Raw genomic sequence first — 17,553 nt, 5'->3', positions numbered from 1 at the left:
TTGCATCTCTTTGGACCAATAAGAAATGATAAATATAAAGGTATGTTTATCTGATAGGAAGAAATATTAAACTGTAGAGTGTCTCTGCAATGAAAATAACTGGTATGTATTTTCTATCTCAAAACAATTACAGTTTGGTTGAGAATGAGTTAAGATACATAAAATCTAGCAATTCTTGAATTGTTCTAGAATCAAGTTTTTAATACTTGACAGTCCTTGGATCTCAGGGTAGAAAGAAATATATTCTTCTCTTCTAGAGATCTCAATAATATTTTTATTTAAAATATTGAGAGTGACCAAGGTATTACACTCTTGTCGAGGTACTTTGCTTTGAGATAGTGAGAAGTGACATATTGCAAAGCTGGTTGCCATCCTTTCTTGTAGTTATGTATGACTTACTTGTATTTCCAATTTTTGATTATATTCCCCGTTTCTGTGATGTTTTAAAAGGAAAAGAAAATCCGTTAATAACTTCCCATTCATATTAAACTTGAAAAGGCTGCCAAATAGAAATTTGGTGATAAATGAGATTTCTTCGGCTGTTTTAACCTAACTATAGTATGTCTTTTAGCCCCGCTTTGACTAGGGCTGTGATTTAGTGTGAACCCCCACAGATCTGATATTTACATGTTAGACAAACAGTATTATGGAAGGACAACCTTTCCCTTTAACGAACACAGCTCCAGTACATCATGGAATTAGAAATATTTATTCAGAATATAAGAATGTTTGTAAAATATTATAAATGTCTCTGTATAAATAAATGGAGATTTTAAAAAACAATTATATATCAAAGAACACAAAGTAGCTATTTTACAGCTGCTAATACAATGAAAGGCATCTAGAAACATTTAAAGCATACAAATGAATAAACCTAAAAATTACAAGGTATAGTACAGGGCTAAGTATCAACTGTCAAATGAGACTTTTAGTACAAACAGTAGAACAATACTGACAAACTTAGTCACATGTGCTTTAATAACTGATAGTACATTCAAGCAGGTTTTTCTAATAGTTCAAGTGGTTTAAAAGTAGCACATTTTCAAATAGGAAACAAATCTCATGCAAAGTAAGTAAGTCTTGACAATGTCTAAGAACTTATCAGAAGTAGTAAAGAAAGGAACATGTTTCATTATCAAAGCAGATTATTAGGGTCCCTTTTTTCACTGGGCAGTCCTAACGTGAACACTATAAGTGAGTACCAGGAGTTCTACAAACAGAACATTTTCCACATGGATTTAATTTGCAGAAAGTGCAAAAGTGAATGTAGACCAGGAACAACTACGCTTGTCATCAGTATGAAAATGGGGGGATTTTGTATATAGCTTGTTCTATTCTGCTGAGCTGATATTTCAGATGATTAGTGGATCAGTGATTTTGTATCTACCTTGACTATGGGAAAATCAAGTTTGTCAAGGATAGGGTTATCCAATAGTGTTTGTTGTTACTGGAACAGAATGATTTCTTGTCAAGGTCACATGCAAAATCTTAACTAAAAATGTAATTGTGTATATGTGAAACTAGCTTCCTTTACACAGAATTTAGCAAAACAGCTGCTATTCAAACTTGTACCCTTTTCCACTTTTTATATTTTAACAGCCACTTAGTGATAATTCTAATTCCAGTTATATGCTTTAGGCTAACTTTTTGTATCTGTTAGTAACTACAAATGTAGTCAGGCAGAAAGTAACTTTAAGTGTGTGAAGAAGGAGGAACTGCAGAAGGTCGCAGGTTCAGGGCTAACTTCAACCTGGCCTGTAGACACACAAAGTTTCAATGATCTAGAATGGGATTTGGATAAACTTTAGTGAGAACTGGGAGTGCAGCAAAGTCATAATTTTTGTTTTGTAACAAGTTTTGTCTCGCAAAATATTGCCCAGCTTCTGAGCACTAGTAAGTTTGGAAGCCTCAGTGAAAGGTGGCGATTGTATTATTTCTTGACAAATAAGAAATAAGACATTCTGTGGATAAGTAGAAAAATAATTACATGATTTTTTAGTATCACCTACTATAGAAAAAACAAAAATGTTATGTCCGCACCACCCCAAATAAAAACATGCCAACACAATGATTATCCCCTAATTAAATTCAATGCAAAACTTAATCATCAGAGGCCTTGCTCCCCTTTTGGCCTCTAGAAACTATAGCTCTGTTTGCTGCATCGAGAAATAGATGCAGCTATAAAGTTAGTGAACATGATGAAATTTTCACTTTAAATAGTTTCATGGATGAGCCATACTCCTAGTTATGCATTTTGCATGTGACTCTGAGGCTCCTGCAAAGTACTGCTCAGAGGAAAACTCAGAAGGGTATGCACCTCAAAGGAGAATTAAGCAATTAGTTTAACTGGTACTTAATTTTTTATTGACATAATATTTCCAGTTTCAAGCACTGGATATTAACTTCAGAAACCTGACATGCCAGCAGATGAGAGTGAGTATGAAACAGTTAATTACCTGCATTGGCAATGCTGAGACACCTCATAATACCTCTGGGGCTCTAGGGCATGATGAGTGCCAGCTGTCTGATGACATAGATATTTAATCATGAATAATTTTTGGTGAAAGTCTCAAAGAGGAATCTTACCACTTACAGGTGTGTGGCATGGCAGTTTTGGTAGCTGGAGCACTTGGGGCTTGGCAGAATCAGATATAGTTGGTAGGCCCACATAAACGTTGATGGGTACTACAGATGGAATTCTCTTATCTGATTTTTGCTTCCATTCAGCAGTGGGCAGGAATTACACTCCAAGAAAACTATGAAATGGGTCTTTTCCCATACCCATTGCTCTAAGGGACAAAGACTGAACTCTGAACAGAGAAGGTAACTGCCTAAAAGGGTAAGAAACCACTGAGAGAAAACAGTTTAAATAAAAAATACGAAGATCTAAAGTTTTTTTTAAAAAGCTCATACAAGTTAGAATTAAGAACATTGTTTTACCCCTGATGGAGATGTTAATATAAACCAGCTTCTATTTAGGAAGAATAATTCAGGTTATAAAAAAGGAAAATTACCCAGGCACCTGCAATCATTTAATGATCAATTCAGTTTTAGTAGGCCCACAATTAGCATAACCAAGTGCCTGTTGGTTCACCTTCAAAAAGGAGTATTTGAAAAAATACAAGGGAAAGGAAATCAACTATTTAATGATAGCTTTTTTATTCTATACATTTATAAAAGTAACAGTTTTACTGGGGAATAGTTTCACCTACTCAGCACATATTTTAAAAGTATTATATTGAAGTATAAACTCAGAATGAGGCCAGGTAGTTTCAGTAATACAGGGGCTCTTAATGGAAGAGCTGAGACCTGGTCTGGAGGGGTTACATGACCTAACACTAAAGGGGTGGGTTCTCTGGTAGATGGGCCAGCAGACAGGACTTTATTCCTGTGTTAGAAAGCCATGAATGCATGCCCAGTTTGCTTCCCCTAGGCAAGCTGGAAAAATGGAGAAAACTGATTTTTGGACATACTTTTCAGCCAAAACATTTTCCTTGTGACAACATGAAATTTTACCCAGAGTAGAAATTGATTTTTAAAAATCAGAGGAACCAGCAGGCGCTTTCTTAGTGACCTAAGCACCCACAAGCAGGTTTCTTCCAGACTGATACCAGTTGACTTTTTTTCAAGATTGGGCAGTCTCACTGCTTACCTGAGAAAGTTGGTTGCTTTTGGGATAAAACTCTGCCCTTCAAGTGGCTAGAGTGTCCTTGTCCATTGTGCAGAAGGCTGAGGACCTTGATTCATGCTCTCTGAAAACAGACATTGAGCTTGGGGATGCAAAGCAAAACTGTGGCATTGGGATGGGCCTTAGGTACTACAGAAAGAAAGTGAAAGGGTGAAGGTTACAGTAGGAAAGGAATGATGAATTTAAGATGGAAGCCCTGCCTGAAAGAATTCAGGTACCTTGGTCCTGCCCTGTCACCATTTTGCTTGAGATTTAACCTGTTTAAGAACCATATGCTAATTATCACCAAGTCTCAGGGGAAGAAAAGGAGGCCTCAAGGACCATTTCCTCACCCCTGCCCTTCATAGCCATGGGAGCAGAGTCGAACTGGCAGGTCAGTAGCAATCTCTAAAATGGGTGGGATCAGCCTGCGAAACTTACCTGCTCAGGATCCTGGCTCTTTCCTTTACAGCAGCGATTCTCAACCTGTGGGTCGTGACCCCTTTGGGGGTCGAACGACCCTTTCACAGGGGTCGCCTAAGACCATCAGAAAACATATAATTACATATTGTTTTTGTGATTAATCACTATGCTTTAATTATGTTCAATTTGTAACAATGAAATTGGGGGTCACCACAACATGAGGAACTGTATTAAAGGGTCGCGGCATTAGGAAGGTTGAGAACCTCTGCTTTACAGAAATTAGAGGCAGGTCCAGAGCTACATATAATTTGTGGATGAGCTTTGATTCATGCAAATAGCAATTATGTAGTGCCCTGGGGTGGGTGGAAAGTACTAAAAATGCTCCTCTGCTGTGAAAAAAATTAGGTAAAATTTTAGTTCTAATACACGTATCAACAGGATTCTGTCAGCACTAAGCCTCGGCTATTAATAAGGCTTCACTTGGTAGGGGCAATAACAAAGTCAGAAGAGAGCTCCCTACCTCCACGATGAGAGCTGAAGGCGATTTCAATCTTCCGTACAGAATTGTTCAGGCACAGGCCTGCGCCTGCTCTACCTATAACTTCTTATCTGGGACTGGAACACCTATCTGCCATTTTCCTGTAATCTGCCTCCCAGAGCATCTCTGAGTGATAGCCTGTATCTTAGAGTTGACACGTGGCACTTGAAAATCAAAGCCGCCTTGTAGTAAGCAAATCTAGATATGTAGGCCCTTCCCACTCCCCTGTGTGTGTCAGTTTTTCCCTGGAGAATGAAAGAGGAGAAATTGGGGGATGCCAGAGGTAGGGTTACTGTCTGCCAAACAGAAGGAAAGAGTGGAAAACCCAATAAGACAAATACCTGGGACACCACTGACACAGGAAAGGTGGGAGCATGACAAAGCCAGTGCTGGAGGCAGCAGCAAGGCCTGCTGAGCATGGCACACAGAGTAGGTATTCACATGCGGTCCATGGGCCGGTAGTGGAGGAGTAGGATCCTCGGGATGCTCACCTACAGGGCTGAGTTCACGGCGCTCCACTGTTCAAGTGCTGACCTACCTGCCAACTGTCCTTAATTTTCCCAACAGGTACTCTGTCACCTGGAGCCCTTCTCTCTGGTGACCTGCTATAGTTTAGCTTCCACCGGTAGGACTTTGGTGCCCGAGTGCCAATTAAAGTGAAGTTTCATTGGTGTGTGGCCTGGAGTTTTCCTCCTCCAGCAGAGCTATTCTTTGCTTGAGCATCCTTACTTGGGTCTCATGTCTCTCCACCATGGCCATCATCTGAGACTCCAGCTTCTTGAGTTTGTTTTGATGCTTCTTCTTTGCTTTCTCATAGGCAGCCACCAGGTTGCTATGTGGGGACAGAAGGGAATGAGATTGAAGACTCACCTGAGATAGCACTGAGACACACACACACACTATCCTGTCCCCTGGCTAGCCAGGTCCAGTCAGCACTGCTCCGAAGAAAAGGTCACTCAGCCTCTCAGTAAGAATCTGAAGTCAAGTGGTTAGTATGTCAACGCTCATGGCCATCATCTCTTGGCTTAATCATGACTCATTCAGCTCAACTGCTAGAGGCTTGTCAGTAACAAATTAGCAGAGATTTAAACCAACAATCCACACTAGCCACATCCAAAGTAAGTAGAAAGGGAGCTTGAAGTCCAGAAGTCTGTCATTTAAATACAAATACTGTGTCTGTCTCTTGTTCATGGCTGCCTGCAACAGACGGTCAAGTGTACAATACAGGAAAGAGTGCCTCACGCACTGTAGACCAAGAACCTCACCTGGGATGAGGGCAGAGTGGCTAGACAACTTCCTGTTATTCTGTGGACTGGTGCGATTCAGAGCACTCGGGCCAGAAGCTAATGACAGCCAGGCAGAGTAATACAGGCCTCTGGTCCTCCCTGGGAGCCCATGAAGAGAGGGCAGGTTGAGCCCAGGGCTAGGTAAGTCCCGGTGCCCTCTGTGTCCAAAGCAGCACCCCATGTACATTCAGATTCTTTATGTGTGGCCTGAAGACTAATCCCAAAATTTCCTGAGAGCCGTTTTTTTGGGGGGTGGGGGGGGGGGGTTGTGAGGTCCTATAGTTTCTACCTACATTCTGTGAAGCTGATTTTCTTGATCTATTTCAAAACAATATGTTGCCAAGAGAAGCAGTTGTGAGGTTCTAGCTGTCTTCTATTAAACCAGATAGTACCACTCTATTTTTTGTAAAATAAGTTATTTTTTAAATAAAGGTCATGTGTGTTACAGGTTAATAATGTATTTTTTTTAAGTAAATGAATTAATAAAAACTTAAAAAATTTTGTGTTTTAGTTTCTAAAATGAGAAATGTCATTAGATAAATAATTATAAGGACAAAGCTCTTTGAAGTCCTCAGTTTTTTATGAGTATAAAGGGGTCCTGAGCCCAAAAAGTTTGAGACTGCTGTCTCAGAGCAACGCTTCCTAAAGTGTTCCCACTGGGTAGTAAATAAAAGGTCTGGCGCCAATTTTGTTTGGAAAACATTGGCATAAACACAAATAGGTTTTTAAAAAATTGCATGCCTTCTTAGAACTTTCCTGTCTGGAGTAAGAGGGGACAGACCACACACTTTCTGTGCTCATTTCCCAAACACTCTTTTCTCAGGTTTCTGTGGGCAGTGGTACACTGTGCCGTAGGGAAGACCAGGCTCTAAGAAGGGCAGGCAAGGACTTGCCATTCTCAAGTGTGGCTCCCAGTAATTACAGAAACATCCTCCCTGGTGTGAGTTCACAAGCAAGGGGGTTTACCTGTTGGCTCTCTTCAGGTCATTCACGAACTCCGCTGATTGCTGGTGGCGGATTTCACTGCTCTTGGTGAGTCTTTCCAAGGCACTCACCAACTCTTGAACTCTGGACTTTAATTTCTTTTCTCTGTCAAGGAGAGAGCATGCCAAGAGTAACTTGAGATGATGATGGAGGTGGCTACTACCCTGGAAGTGTTTAGCCTGCCAAGTCAAGAGGTGGTACGAAAAGGAAGATAGTACTAGAGGGTGGAAGAGTTCCCTTTCCCCTCAGTGCAGCCAGAACACCTCACTGTACTCCTGAAGGCCGGTTTGAGCCTGCTTCCTTTAACGATAAGGCCCTTCCAGATGGAGAAACAGCTAATCTAGAAGTTCCCTGTCTCAGTCTCCACACCCTTCTTTTCCAAGTGTCCTAAGCATATCCTGAACCTTTCAGGTTCAAGAACAGAAACCTCTGCTCTGGGCAGCCTGCCATGGACAAATCCCGACTCATTGAAATCAACATGATCCTACCTTGCAAAACAAAAAGGTGGAGAATTAATATTACTCTCATTTCAAAGGTCCTTGTTTCCCTTGAAAGTATTTAGATTATATTTGCACTTTCATTTGACTCCCCCGTCTCCTAAGTTAACTGACTTAACCTAAGTTAACTGCCTCTATCACTCAGTGTCATTGCATGGTGTCACGCGTCACACCATACCATGACTTGGTTTATGTATTTGAGCTCCGCAGGCTCTGGGGTTGCAAGGATCTTACTTGTTTTGGTTCCCCATGTATCCCCAGTGGTGAGTACCATGGGGGGTGGGGGGGGTGGGAAGGTAGGGGGAGATGGGCAGCTTCTCAGTGACAATGGTTAAAACCCCTTCAGAACAACTCACTGAAGGTATTCGTTCCCTGGAGCAAACTAAGAAACCAGAATTTATGGAAGAAAGATCACTGTGAGTGTGAGGAACGTGAATTAGCATGATCATTTTGGAAGGCAACTTGGCAGTATCTAACAGAATGAAAAATGAACACATCCCTTGGCTAAGCAACTTGATTTCTAGGAATTTTCCTTAACAGAGGTAGTATAGGTGCTGAAAGACACGAGATCATAGTTGCATTCACTTAAGCATCCTATATGATAAAAGCCTAATATGCTAAGTGTCCGGTCGGCCGTTCAACCAATCAAAGCATGATATGCTAAGGCTGTCCAGCGGCTCACTATGACGTGCACTGACCAGGGGGCAGATGCTCTGACTGGTAGGTGAGCTTGCTACTGGGGTCCTGCTGATTGGGACTGAGCCCTCCCACGGTCCCTCCCTGGCTGGCCAACCTCCCCCGTCTCTCCCTGGCCCTGATCGTGCACCGGTGGGGTCCCTTGGCCTGGCCTGTACCCTCTCGCAATCTGGGACCCCTCAAGGGATGTTGGTGAGCCGATTTCGGCCCCATCCCACAGGCCAGGCCAAGGGACCCCCACTGGTGCACGAATTCATGCACGGGGCCTCTAGTTGGCTATAATAGCTTTTGGGGGGAGGGGGGACCCGCACCCAGGTTAGGGTATGTCTGTACCACTCTGCAACCTAAAGTGCAGATCGAAACGCATTAGCATGGTGTCTGATAAATTGTCAAGTAAAAAGGAAGAGTTCTATTGGATGCCATTTTGCAAAAACACTAAAAATATGATGTACTAATAATAGATCAGAAGGCTAAACAACACTCAGCAAAGGTTAATGCACAGAAGGGGGATGACAGAAGGCTTTCATTGTCCACTCACTTTTGCATTGCTTGAAATTTTTATAAGTCAGGCTTTTGTCAAGTATGTGAGCTCTATGCTTTCTGTAGGAGGGGCAGGGAGGTTACTTGGGGGGGAGGACCCAGGAGATGGTTCAGTGGTGCTCTAATCTTATGTTTCTGCCTCCAGCTACTATCAGTGCCAGTCAAGCTTCCCAAACAGTTAATAGAGGAATTGCTACACAAAACCCCTGGCCTGCTTTGTGAGTGAGGTTGAAGGGGAAAGATCTTTCAAAGTGAAGCCAGGCCACCGGCCCCTCATCATTCTCCAGGGAGGCCTCCCTCCCACCAAGGTCCCCCAGAGCCTTACAGCAAAGTGGGTCCCACCTGCTGGGGAAGGCGGGTTTCTCTGGGGCCCTTGCAGCTACCAGGAAATTGGGTTGCAATTCCTACAGGAATCTGAGAGTGGCACTGTTTCCTACCAGAAGGGTGACCGCTGTCTAGGGAGGATGTCTCCCTCCCTCCCTCCTTCCTTCCCTAACCATTCTCCTTAGCCTTCCCGCAGGGCTGAGGAAGGTTAGAAGAACATGAAAGATCTTCCCCCTTCCCTCTGGCTAAAGTAATTAAAATAATTTTAAAAAACAGGGAAGGGTTATTTCTCCTGCATTTTGTTACTGTTTTGATTCCTTTTCATTCTAAAGTTAATAGTGCAAATGGAACAAAATTATGACAAGAATTAAAAATGTCCCCACAAACTCAATAAATTCACAAGAAAATCTGCTCAGAGCAATACCATTATTCTCTACCCCTACTCCTTCATCTTCATCCCCCCACTCCTGCCTTGGTGACATCCATATCCCTGCCCTACCCTGCACACAGGGAGAATATGGGACCCCCAGCTCCCCAACAAGGCCGCTGAGACACCAGAACCCAGGGAGGCCCAAGAGGCCCTCACAGACGCTGCCCAACCCCAGGTAGGGTGGTGGAGGGGAGCCACTGCCGGAAGCTGAGAACTGCCTCTATAAGAACTCCTAGGCCTCAGTGATGGGAGGGAACTGCTATGAACTACAGGACAGAATTAGGATGCCAGTTAGCTATAATAAAGCGTAATAAGCAAATTACCGAACGACCGAACAGCAGAAGGATGGTCCGGACAACCTTCCAGACAACCACACTATGACACGCACTGGCGTCAGGCCAGCCAAGGCGGGTGTGATGCGATTGGTCGGGGGCCCTGCCATCGCCCCACGATTGCCCTGCAGAGGGAGGCCCAGGCTAGCCAAGTGATCGCACCCCATGCCTGTTGGGAGGCGACTGGGGAGGTGGGGGGGGGGGGAGCACCGCACAGATGGCAAGCAGTCGCAGTGTCGGGGGCGGGGCCCGCTGCGGGGGTGGGGTGGGGGGGGCGCTGAAGGAAAGCCCCAATAGGCCCTGATCACCAGCCAGGCCTAGAGACCCTATCAGAGAGGTCCCAGATGGCTCGAGGGCACAGGCCAGGCTGAGGCCTCCCCCCCAACCCCCCATGCATGAATTTTGTGCACGGAGCCTCTAAAGATATAAAGGCAGGTTGACCCTCATGTTGAAGCCTCAAATGCGGGCTACTTAATCTGTTTTCCTTGGAGTGAGGCAGGAGCCTGCAGTCAAAGTCCTGTCCCCATTGTTGCTCATTTGGACTGAAACACTAAACTACTGAGATGGAATAGCTCTAGACCCACAGTACGGGTGGGCATTTGAGCACTAGAAATGTGGTGGGTCCCAAATGGATGTGCTGAAAGTACAAAATCCACACCGGGATTTGAAGATTTAATACGGGGGGGGGGGGGGGGACTAAAATATTGCAGTAATTTAAAAAATACTGATTATATGTTGAAATGGTGATATTTTGGATATATTGGGCTGTTACTGAAGTTAATGTCACCATTTTCTTGCAGTTCTAAGTGTGGCCACTGGAAAACTTACAATGACACACGTGGCTAGGAGTGATTTACTAGCTCCAGAGCACTGTTTACAGTCACAGTACTGGGCGCGTCCCTGGATTCCAATGCAGTAGGTTTGGGCTGAGGTTTAGGAATTGCAGTTTAAGAAGTGCCCTTGATGATTCTTATTATCAGGCAAGTTTGGGAAACTGGATGGGTCTGTGGATGAGCTGCATGTGGTCTATGGGCATGATTACGCGCACAGGCACACGTTCTACAGTATGAAGTACAGCCTTCCTCGGATTCTCAAAGGACAACCCGGGTAGGAGCCAGAAGCCTGCTAGTCCTACGTCGCCTTGGAACCTCAACCATTCATGTCCAGTTCTGTCCGGTTTCTAGTTCAAATCTGCTTGGCCTTCAGCTAAGGAAGAATCTGTTGAGTTTGTCCAGATAAGGTACTTCCAGAAGGCTCCACAAAGATGAGAAAGTAAAAATTAAACACATGCTCCATCTGCTCCCTCGATAGTAACACATTCATAAACCGTTTTCTCGAATGCCCAGAACTGTGTGATCCCATCCTCACCTCCCTGCTTCTTTACTCCCAGTAGTGCAAGCATGCAAGATACACGCCTGTATCACTAAGTACAAAGACAGTCCTGGACCACACTGACCAGGCACACCCACGTCACTAGCACGCACATGGATTTCAGGTACAGGTGATCCCGCTCCACCAAAAATGAAGGTTATTTCTGGTCACAAAAGGTCCTATGAATCTTACTCTAACCACACAGACAGGGAGGTGCTTTTCTTTCTTTTTAAGTGAAACACGATTTTAGGCAGGGGATGTGAGGCAGACTCCTGGTGGGAGTCTGCACGTGATGAGAAAAACCAGGTGACTTGCCAGTAAAGTGAGCTGGGCAGGACACCGGGCCACACAGACCTCTGCGGCCGGCCATGCTGGTCACTGTGCCTGGGGAGCCTGGGGCGGAGCTCTCCGAGCAATCAGGGAGGAGGTGGCACTCTCCCTGAAATAAAAGGCCAGCTGCACTCCTTTAATCACAAAGTCCCAATGAGCAGCTGGGGGAGTCACCAGGGCCAGAGCCCGGGCTTGATGAGGTAGTGAGTGGCTCTGCAGCCACCAGGAACCTCTCAGAGTTGCTGTAATCAGACCAGACCGCAGGGAGTCACAGCCATGCAGCCACAAGGCCTGGAATTTCTTAGCAATCGCTCATTACACGGAATTAGTCACTGAGAGGATTGTCTGCATGTGCAGTTCCTCTTCCTCACCTTCCTTGTACGTGTTAACCCTGCCTGGCTCTGTCTCCACTGAAACTGCTCATGAGGTGACCAACGATCTCGGTGCTGCCACATCCAAAGTTTCCACTGTCCTGAACTCCCCGTCGGGCCGTCTCCTCTCCCCGAGCATGGTTTTCCTTTGGAGTGCCTGGGTTTCCTGTGTCACTGCTGTTCCCCAGGCTCCTGCACTGACTCCTGGCTCTCTGCTCCAACCCTAAATACTCAGCGTATGGAAGACCTGGGCTTGGACCATATTTTGTAGCTTACTGTTTCTTCTCCCCATTCCCATTTATTTTTCTAAAAACTCTTAAATCTTTATCTCTGGCCTCTCCTTGGGCCTCTGGACTTGTCTATTTGACATCTCTGCTTCACAGGCATCTTCAATTTAACACGTCTAAGGTGGGATTCTGAGATGCTCTCCCAAATCACTCTTCCTCCCTTGTTAGCAAATGGCAACACCATTCGCCCACTTGCTACACCGGTTGAGTCAGCCGTTGCTCCTCCCTTGCCCTGGATCTCCTCATCCGTTCAATAGCAAACCCCACTTACCAAAACTCCACTTATGCCACAGCCACCCAGGGGCCATCATTTCTCCCCCGAGTGACCACAGAGCCTCCTAATAGTTTCTCACTGCCCCTTTGCACACTAGTCTGGTTTTCACTGAGCACCCAGAAGAACTTTTTAATAAGATGACTGCCCGTCAGTGTCTTCTGCCGGCAGCTGGAATGAAGTCTGTGGTCTTACTTTGACCTATAAGGCCCTACTTGTCCTGCCTCCTGCCTACCCAGGTTTTGGCACCCTCTCCCCCTTGCACGCAGGAATGCCATCAATTCTTAACACACTGAGCGCTTTCCCTCTGCGTGGAATGTATTTCCTCCATTCAGCTACTTTTCTTCCTCATCTCAGCTTAAAGGTCATCTCCTCCGAGAGGCCCACCCACCTAAGCAAATGTCTCAGAGTTGTAACATCATAGCACCTTGTCATTTCCTCCAAATTATTCATTGTAATCTATTATTTAATATTTTGGAAAAATGTCAAGAGGAAGATACAAATAAGTGGAATCATATAACATGCTCAAACACGGCATGATACATCTTGAATCTGGATGCCCGGGCCCACAGATTCCTTTTTTAAGGGAGAAATGTTTCTGAAAATGCTGGGAAGTTTCCCTCAACTGACTTCAACCACTAGCTCAGTGGTTTAATTCCTTCAAAGAAGGTGTTAGTTTCCACTTGATTTTTAACAATAAAAACATCCCCAAGCCTTAGCCCTCAGATGTCTGCATTATATAAACTCATGAAACGATTATTCCCATTTTTGAGCTCTATTTAACCATACAATCACGTGACTGCTCTTTTTCCTGTGGCCCTGTGGGTTCTGTCCTGGCTCCATCTACCTGGGTCCTGATGAGAAGAAGTCCATGCTAACCAACGTAAGGCTGGTTATTGGAAACCCACTGTGCCGACCGAGCACATGGGATCTCTGCATGGAGTCAGCAGAACCTGCATCCTCCTGTGCCCGCAAACGCCTCTGAGGTTTGGAAAATTTAAGAAATGAAGGGGCTTAGCGGACGGACACCATATGCACAGGCCCCCAGTGGGAAGAGGCAGTGGGTCTGCCCCCATGCTGCTGGCACAGGAAGCTGTCGAATCGCTGAGAGTTCTCCCGGTATGCTTCTCTCCCCACTTCAACCCAAGCAGTTACAATCGAACCACATGGCCAGAGGCACTGGCAGCGTAAAACCAGGGCGAGTGTAAGTTGGAAGGAAAGACGAAAGGCACAGTGAGTCGGGGGTAATGAAGTTCCCATGAGGCAGCCTTCCTGCCGTCCACTGTCGGCCTGGAGGCCACGCTGTAAACTAAGCTGCCCGGCTGGGTCAGGACCGCAGGCTGTGCCCTTAGCCTGCCTTCCCTCTCATCCCAAACCCCAGAAAGGATGGGAAATGTGTTTTTAAAAAATCCCTGAACATGTTAGAAAGGAGTGTTCTTGCTATACCAGAGATGACGAGCAATCATAGAAACGGCAAGGAAGACGTTCATTCTTCTCGAAAAAGGAAACCACAGCACAGACTGCAAGGGAAGGCGGGGCCCCGCGGGCTCTAGCCTCAGGTGCTGGCAGTGGGCCGGGAGGGGCCGGGGTCAGAGATGCCGCCTAAGGAGCTGCTAGGGGCCCCGAGAACGTGAGCTGGTGAACCAACCCCAAGAGAGAGTCACCAAACTCAACTCTAAGGAGAATGTGATCTGAGGAAACTGTCAATACAGCAGGCAAAGTAGCCTTTTAGAATCCGCATAATAACTCTCCTCAGGAGGACAGCACAGCACTAGAGAGATGACAGAGATCATCACCAAAATGCCCAGAGCTGAACTAACAGGGCCGCTGGCGGGAAGGAGCGGCTCTGCGGAGGCAGCATTCCCACAGAAGCTGCAAACAGGGCCAAGATGCCCGTTTCCATCGTCGCCACTGAACACCGTCCCGAAGGTTCCAGCCAAGGCAACAACACAACAAAGAAGCAGTGAAAGGGACATTCTCCATTTGCAGGTGACACCTATACCCTCGCCCGTCACTCCCCCTCTGAAAGGTCTGGTGCCCACATGGCTCTCCACGTCTCACCAGCAAGGACCGGACAGAGGGAGGACCCATCACTAAAGAGACGACAGGTTTCATTACCAAAAGGAAACTCAACTTGCGAGCCAAACCCCATGGTGATACAGCTGAAGCTCTGTCTTCCTGATCCCGGATGCTGGCCTGAGCAGCAAGAGAAGGAGTAAAGTTTCGCTCCCAGAATCAGTGGTTGTTGGGGTCCTGGGAAGGGTGCTTACCGACGGATGGCACTGGTGAACTCTGCAGCCAGCTCACTGTCGCTGTATGTGGTCCTGAGTTCGGCCAGTGAGAGAGCTGGGGAGGCAGCGTCAGCACACTCCTGAGAACAGCAAGCACATGCCTGTTAGACCTGGAGCCAATGGGAAGTGACAATTCTGCCCTAGGTGGCCGTGACCTCCGACCTCCGACCTCCGCAGGCTGGCCGTGGGTGCCGACCACTCCCTGTGGGCTCGGAGCGCTCCCTGGGAGCCAGGCATTGGTCTAAGTAGCCACACACATATCCTCTCACTTAATCATCATGGTGATACTCTGAGGTAGGTGCTATCATGATCCCCATGCTACCCAGGAGGAAACGAAGGCCGAGGTCACACTGCCCCAAGTCTCCAGCCAAGACCGGGAGAAATGAGGATCCCAACCCAGGTCGGGGGCTGCCAATCAAGGCTCTTCACCACTGAGCCAGCCTCTTGTACTCATGGAGACAAGTGGGGAACAGCAGGTGAGAATCCTCCCCCAGCCCCACTTCTCCTGGGGAGAGAACCAGTCTTCTCCACCGTTAGGAGCTTTAGCGAGGTCAGTGTAATCCCTAGGAAACCCAGAAAGGAGGAGGAAAGCAGGAGTGCACCCTCCCATGTGACAGATCTGACCGGGACACTGGCATCTCCAAACCAAATGAACTCCCACATCCTACAGTCACACTATTCCTCTAACAGCATCACACCCGTCCGCGGGCTCTAACAGAGCCGCAGCCACGCTGCACAGGACAGTGGCCTGGGGAGGGTGCTCATCTGATGGTTTGCTCAACAGACCTTTACTGAGCACCTACAGCACCACAGGCTGGAGAAGAAAACACCTGTGATCGCTGTAGGTGTTCGTTTACCTGATGTAAACAGAGTTACATGGTGCTGGGATGAGAGCTGCACAGAAGTGCGAATTTGGTGCTGGAAATCCAGATGACAGGAGGGCTCTGTGTCTCCCTCAGCCCTTGGATATAGAAACGCCACCACGCCCAGGGGGTCCCCTCCCTCTACCTGGCCCTCCACCTGCACGGCTCTCCCTCCCTCTCGCAGTCCTGCAGACCCAGTCCCCCTCCACCTCCACCCCAGGCCATGGGCGCTGGGAGACTGCGGCAGCCTCCCTTTTTGTATGTCAACTCCCATTGATGTGAACATTTCCTAAGACTCCTAAAGACAGGGACAGCTTTGTCTCACCCCATGCCTCTCCCGGAGCATGCGCGGTAGTATCTGTTGCAGAGAGACAAGAAGTGCAAAGACCTAACGCCCTAACTTGGGTGAGACTTGGTTCCAGCTTGTTGTCTGGGGGAAGTCTTTCAACAGGGACCCTATCTACAGAGCAAGAGTGGATGTCCTGGGCCCAAATCTGTCTTGCCACCTGTTTTTATAAGGCCCACAGCTTAAGAATTGTTTTAAAATCATGTCAAAAGATTGAGAAAATATTTTGTGATGTGTAGAATTCGTACGAAATTCACATTTCAGAGTCCGTAAATGAAGTGTTAGTAGGACCCCGCCACACCATTTGATGCCCTTAGTCTCTGCCTTCGCACTGCAATTCTTCAGTGGCCATGATAAGGAGGTGCAGCTGAGTCCGTAGGGCTCGAACACTGAAGGATTGACTGACTCCTTACAGTTCTCCAGCCCTGGCTCTGGACAGTCTGCTTCATCTACCAACAAGTAAGGAAAATGAATAGCCCAGAAGGGAGATTTTATTGAAACTGTAAATGGTTCCAATATTTGAAGGACAAGAGAATCAGCTTACTCTAGCTTCATTACCTGAACAACATACTTTTATATGCTCCTTAACGTTAAAAAAAAATCATCCGGCCTTTTCCATCAAAGAGATTTCTGTACTTTGAAGCCATTCCACAAAAACAGTGCTTCCCTCAGTCAAAATAAATACCAGGATGGAGGGGAAAAGGCTCTGTGGGCTTCTGGCAGAGCCCCCGAGAGCCGTTCCCACCACACCCTGAGAGCTCACACACTGGGGCTCTGTCTCTTGGGCTCTGTCCCCAGGTGACTGCTAATAAACAGGGTTGCAGAGAGTTTCACGGGGTAGGCATGGAACAGGAAACCAGCTCCCCGAGCCGGGACTACTCTATGAAACAGCACTGCGCAGGCCCTGCCCACGGGGGCAGAAGCTGCACGGTGCACTGGCAAGCCAGGTGACCTTCCCAAAGCCCACGCTGTGTCACCCCGGGGCAAACCCTCCAGCGATTCCTCACTGTCCTGGGAGAGCACAGCGGCTGGGTCTGCAGCCAACGTGTCCATCCCTCTTCCCTCCAGGCACTCCATCGCCTGGAGTGGACTTGCTTTCCCCCCCAACCCTCTTCATCCCACTCTCCACAGGGTCTCAGCTCAGGAGACTGGTCCCGAACCCCCAAACCCGATTCCGCGTCTGGGCTGCAGCCTCCCAGCACATGTGGGAGCGATCCTCCCACTGGGACATTCTGTCACTGTGCTAGGATCCTGTTTGCTCCACAGTGTCCCCACTGGAGTATACACCCAGAACTGCCCCCAGCGCCTGGCCAGGACCAAGTCACAATTCCGCGGGAGCCACGTTACGGGCGCCCTGGCTCCTGAGGAGGGAGAGGAGAGCAGGGTGCAGCTGTGGCGCGTTGGGCAGCAGGCTCCAAAGTCTTAGCTGTTTAGGGGTGACAGTTCATGGCCACGTGGCATCAGCAAGTGGCTTCTGTCCCAGGGGCACGACCGCTCCCCCCACAACATGCGGGCTGTGAGAAGCCGCCGCTCCTTAGACCAGCAGTCCCATGTGCCTTGAAACAAACCGAGGGCAGGAGGAGCCAGCATTTGCTAGCTAACTAGAAGGGCCTGCAGGTCCTACACCAGTAAGGAGAGTGAGGCCCAGGGCCCTGCCCACATGGCAGTGAGTGGTGGGAAGGGGGCAGGAAGTGAGGCCCGCGCCC

General features: G+C 47.2%; 1 protein-coding gene across 3 annotated transcripts in view; it reads right to left on the bottom strand.

Moving 5' to 3' along the window:
* Positions 1-693: 693 nt before the first annotated feature.
* Positions 694-17,553, bottom strand: part of LOC132233355 (colorectal mutant cancer protein) — a 238,117-nt gene continuing 221,257 nt past the window's right edge. For all 3 annotated transcript variants that reach the window (XM_059693891.1, XM_059693892.1, XM_059693893.1), the window contains 3 exons: positions 14,618-14,718; positions 6,881-7,003; positions 694-5,460 (listed from right to left, as the gene is read on the bottom strand). In XM_059693891.1, coding sequence (XP_059549874.1) covers positions 5,280-5,460; positions 6,881-7,003; positions 14,618-14,718 — 405 coding nt within the window. In that variant the 3' untranslated portion in view covers positions 694-5,279. The remainder of the gene's footprint in view (positions 5,461-6,880; positions 7,004-14,617; positions 14,719-17,553) is intronic.

The sequence above is a fragment of the Myotis daubentonii genome, chromosome 4 (assembly GCF_963259705.1).
Source record: "Myotis daubentonii chromosome 4, mMyoDau2.1, whole genome shotgun sequence".
Taxonomy (NCBI): Eukaryota; Metazoa; Chordata; class Mammalia; order Chiroptera; family Vespertilionidae; genus Myotis; species Myotis daubentonii.
This window is presented reverse-complemented; position numbering and strand designations above follow the sequence as displayed.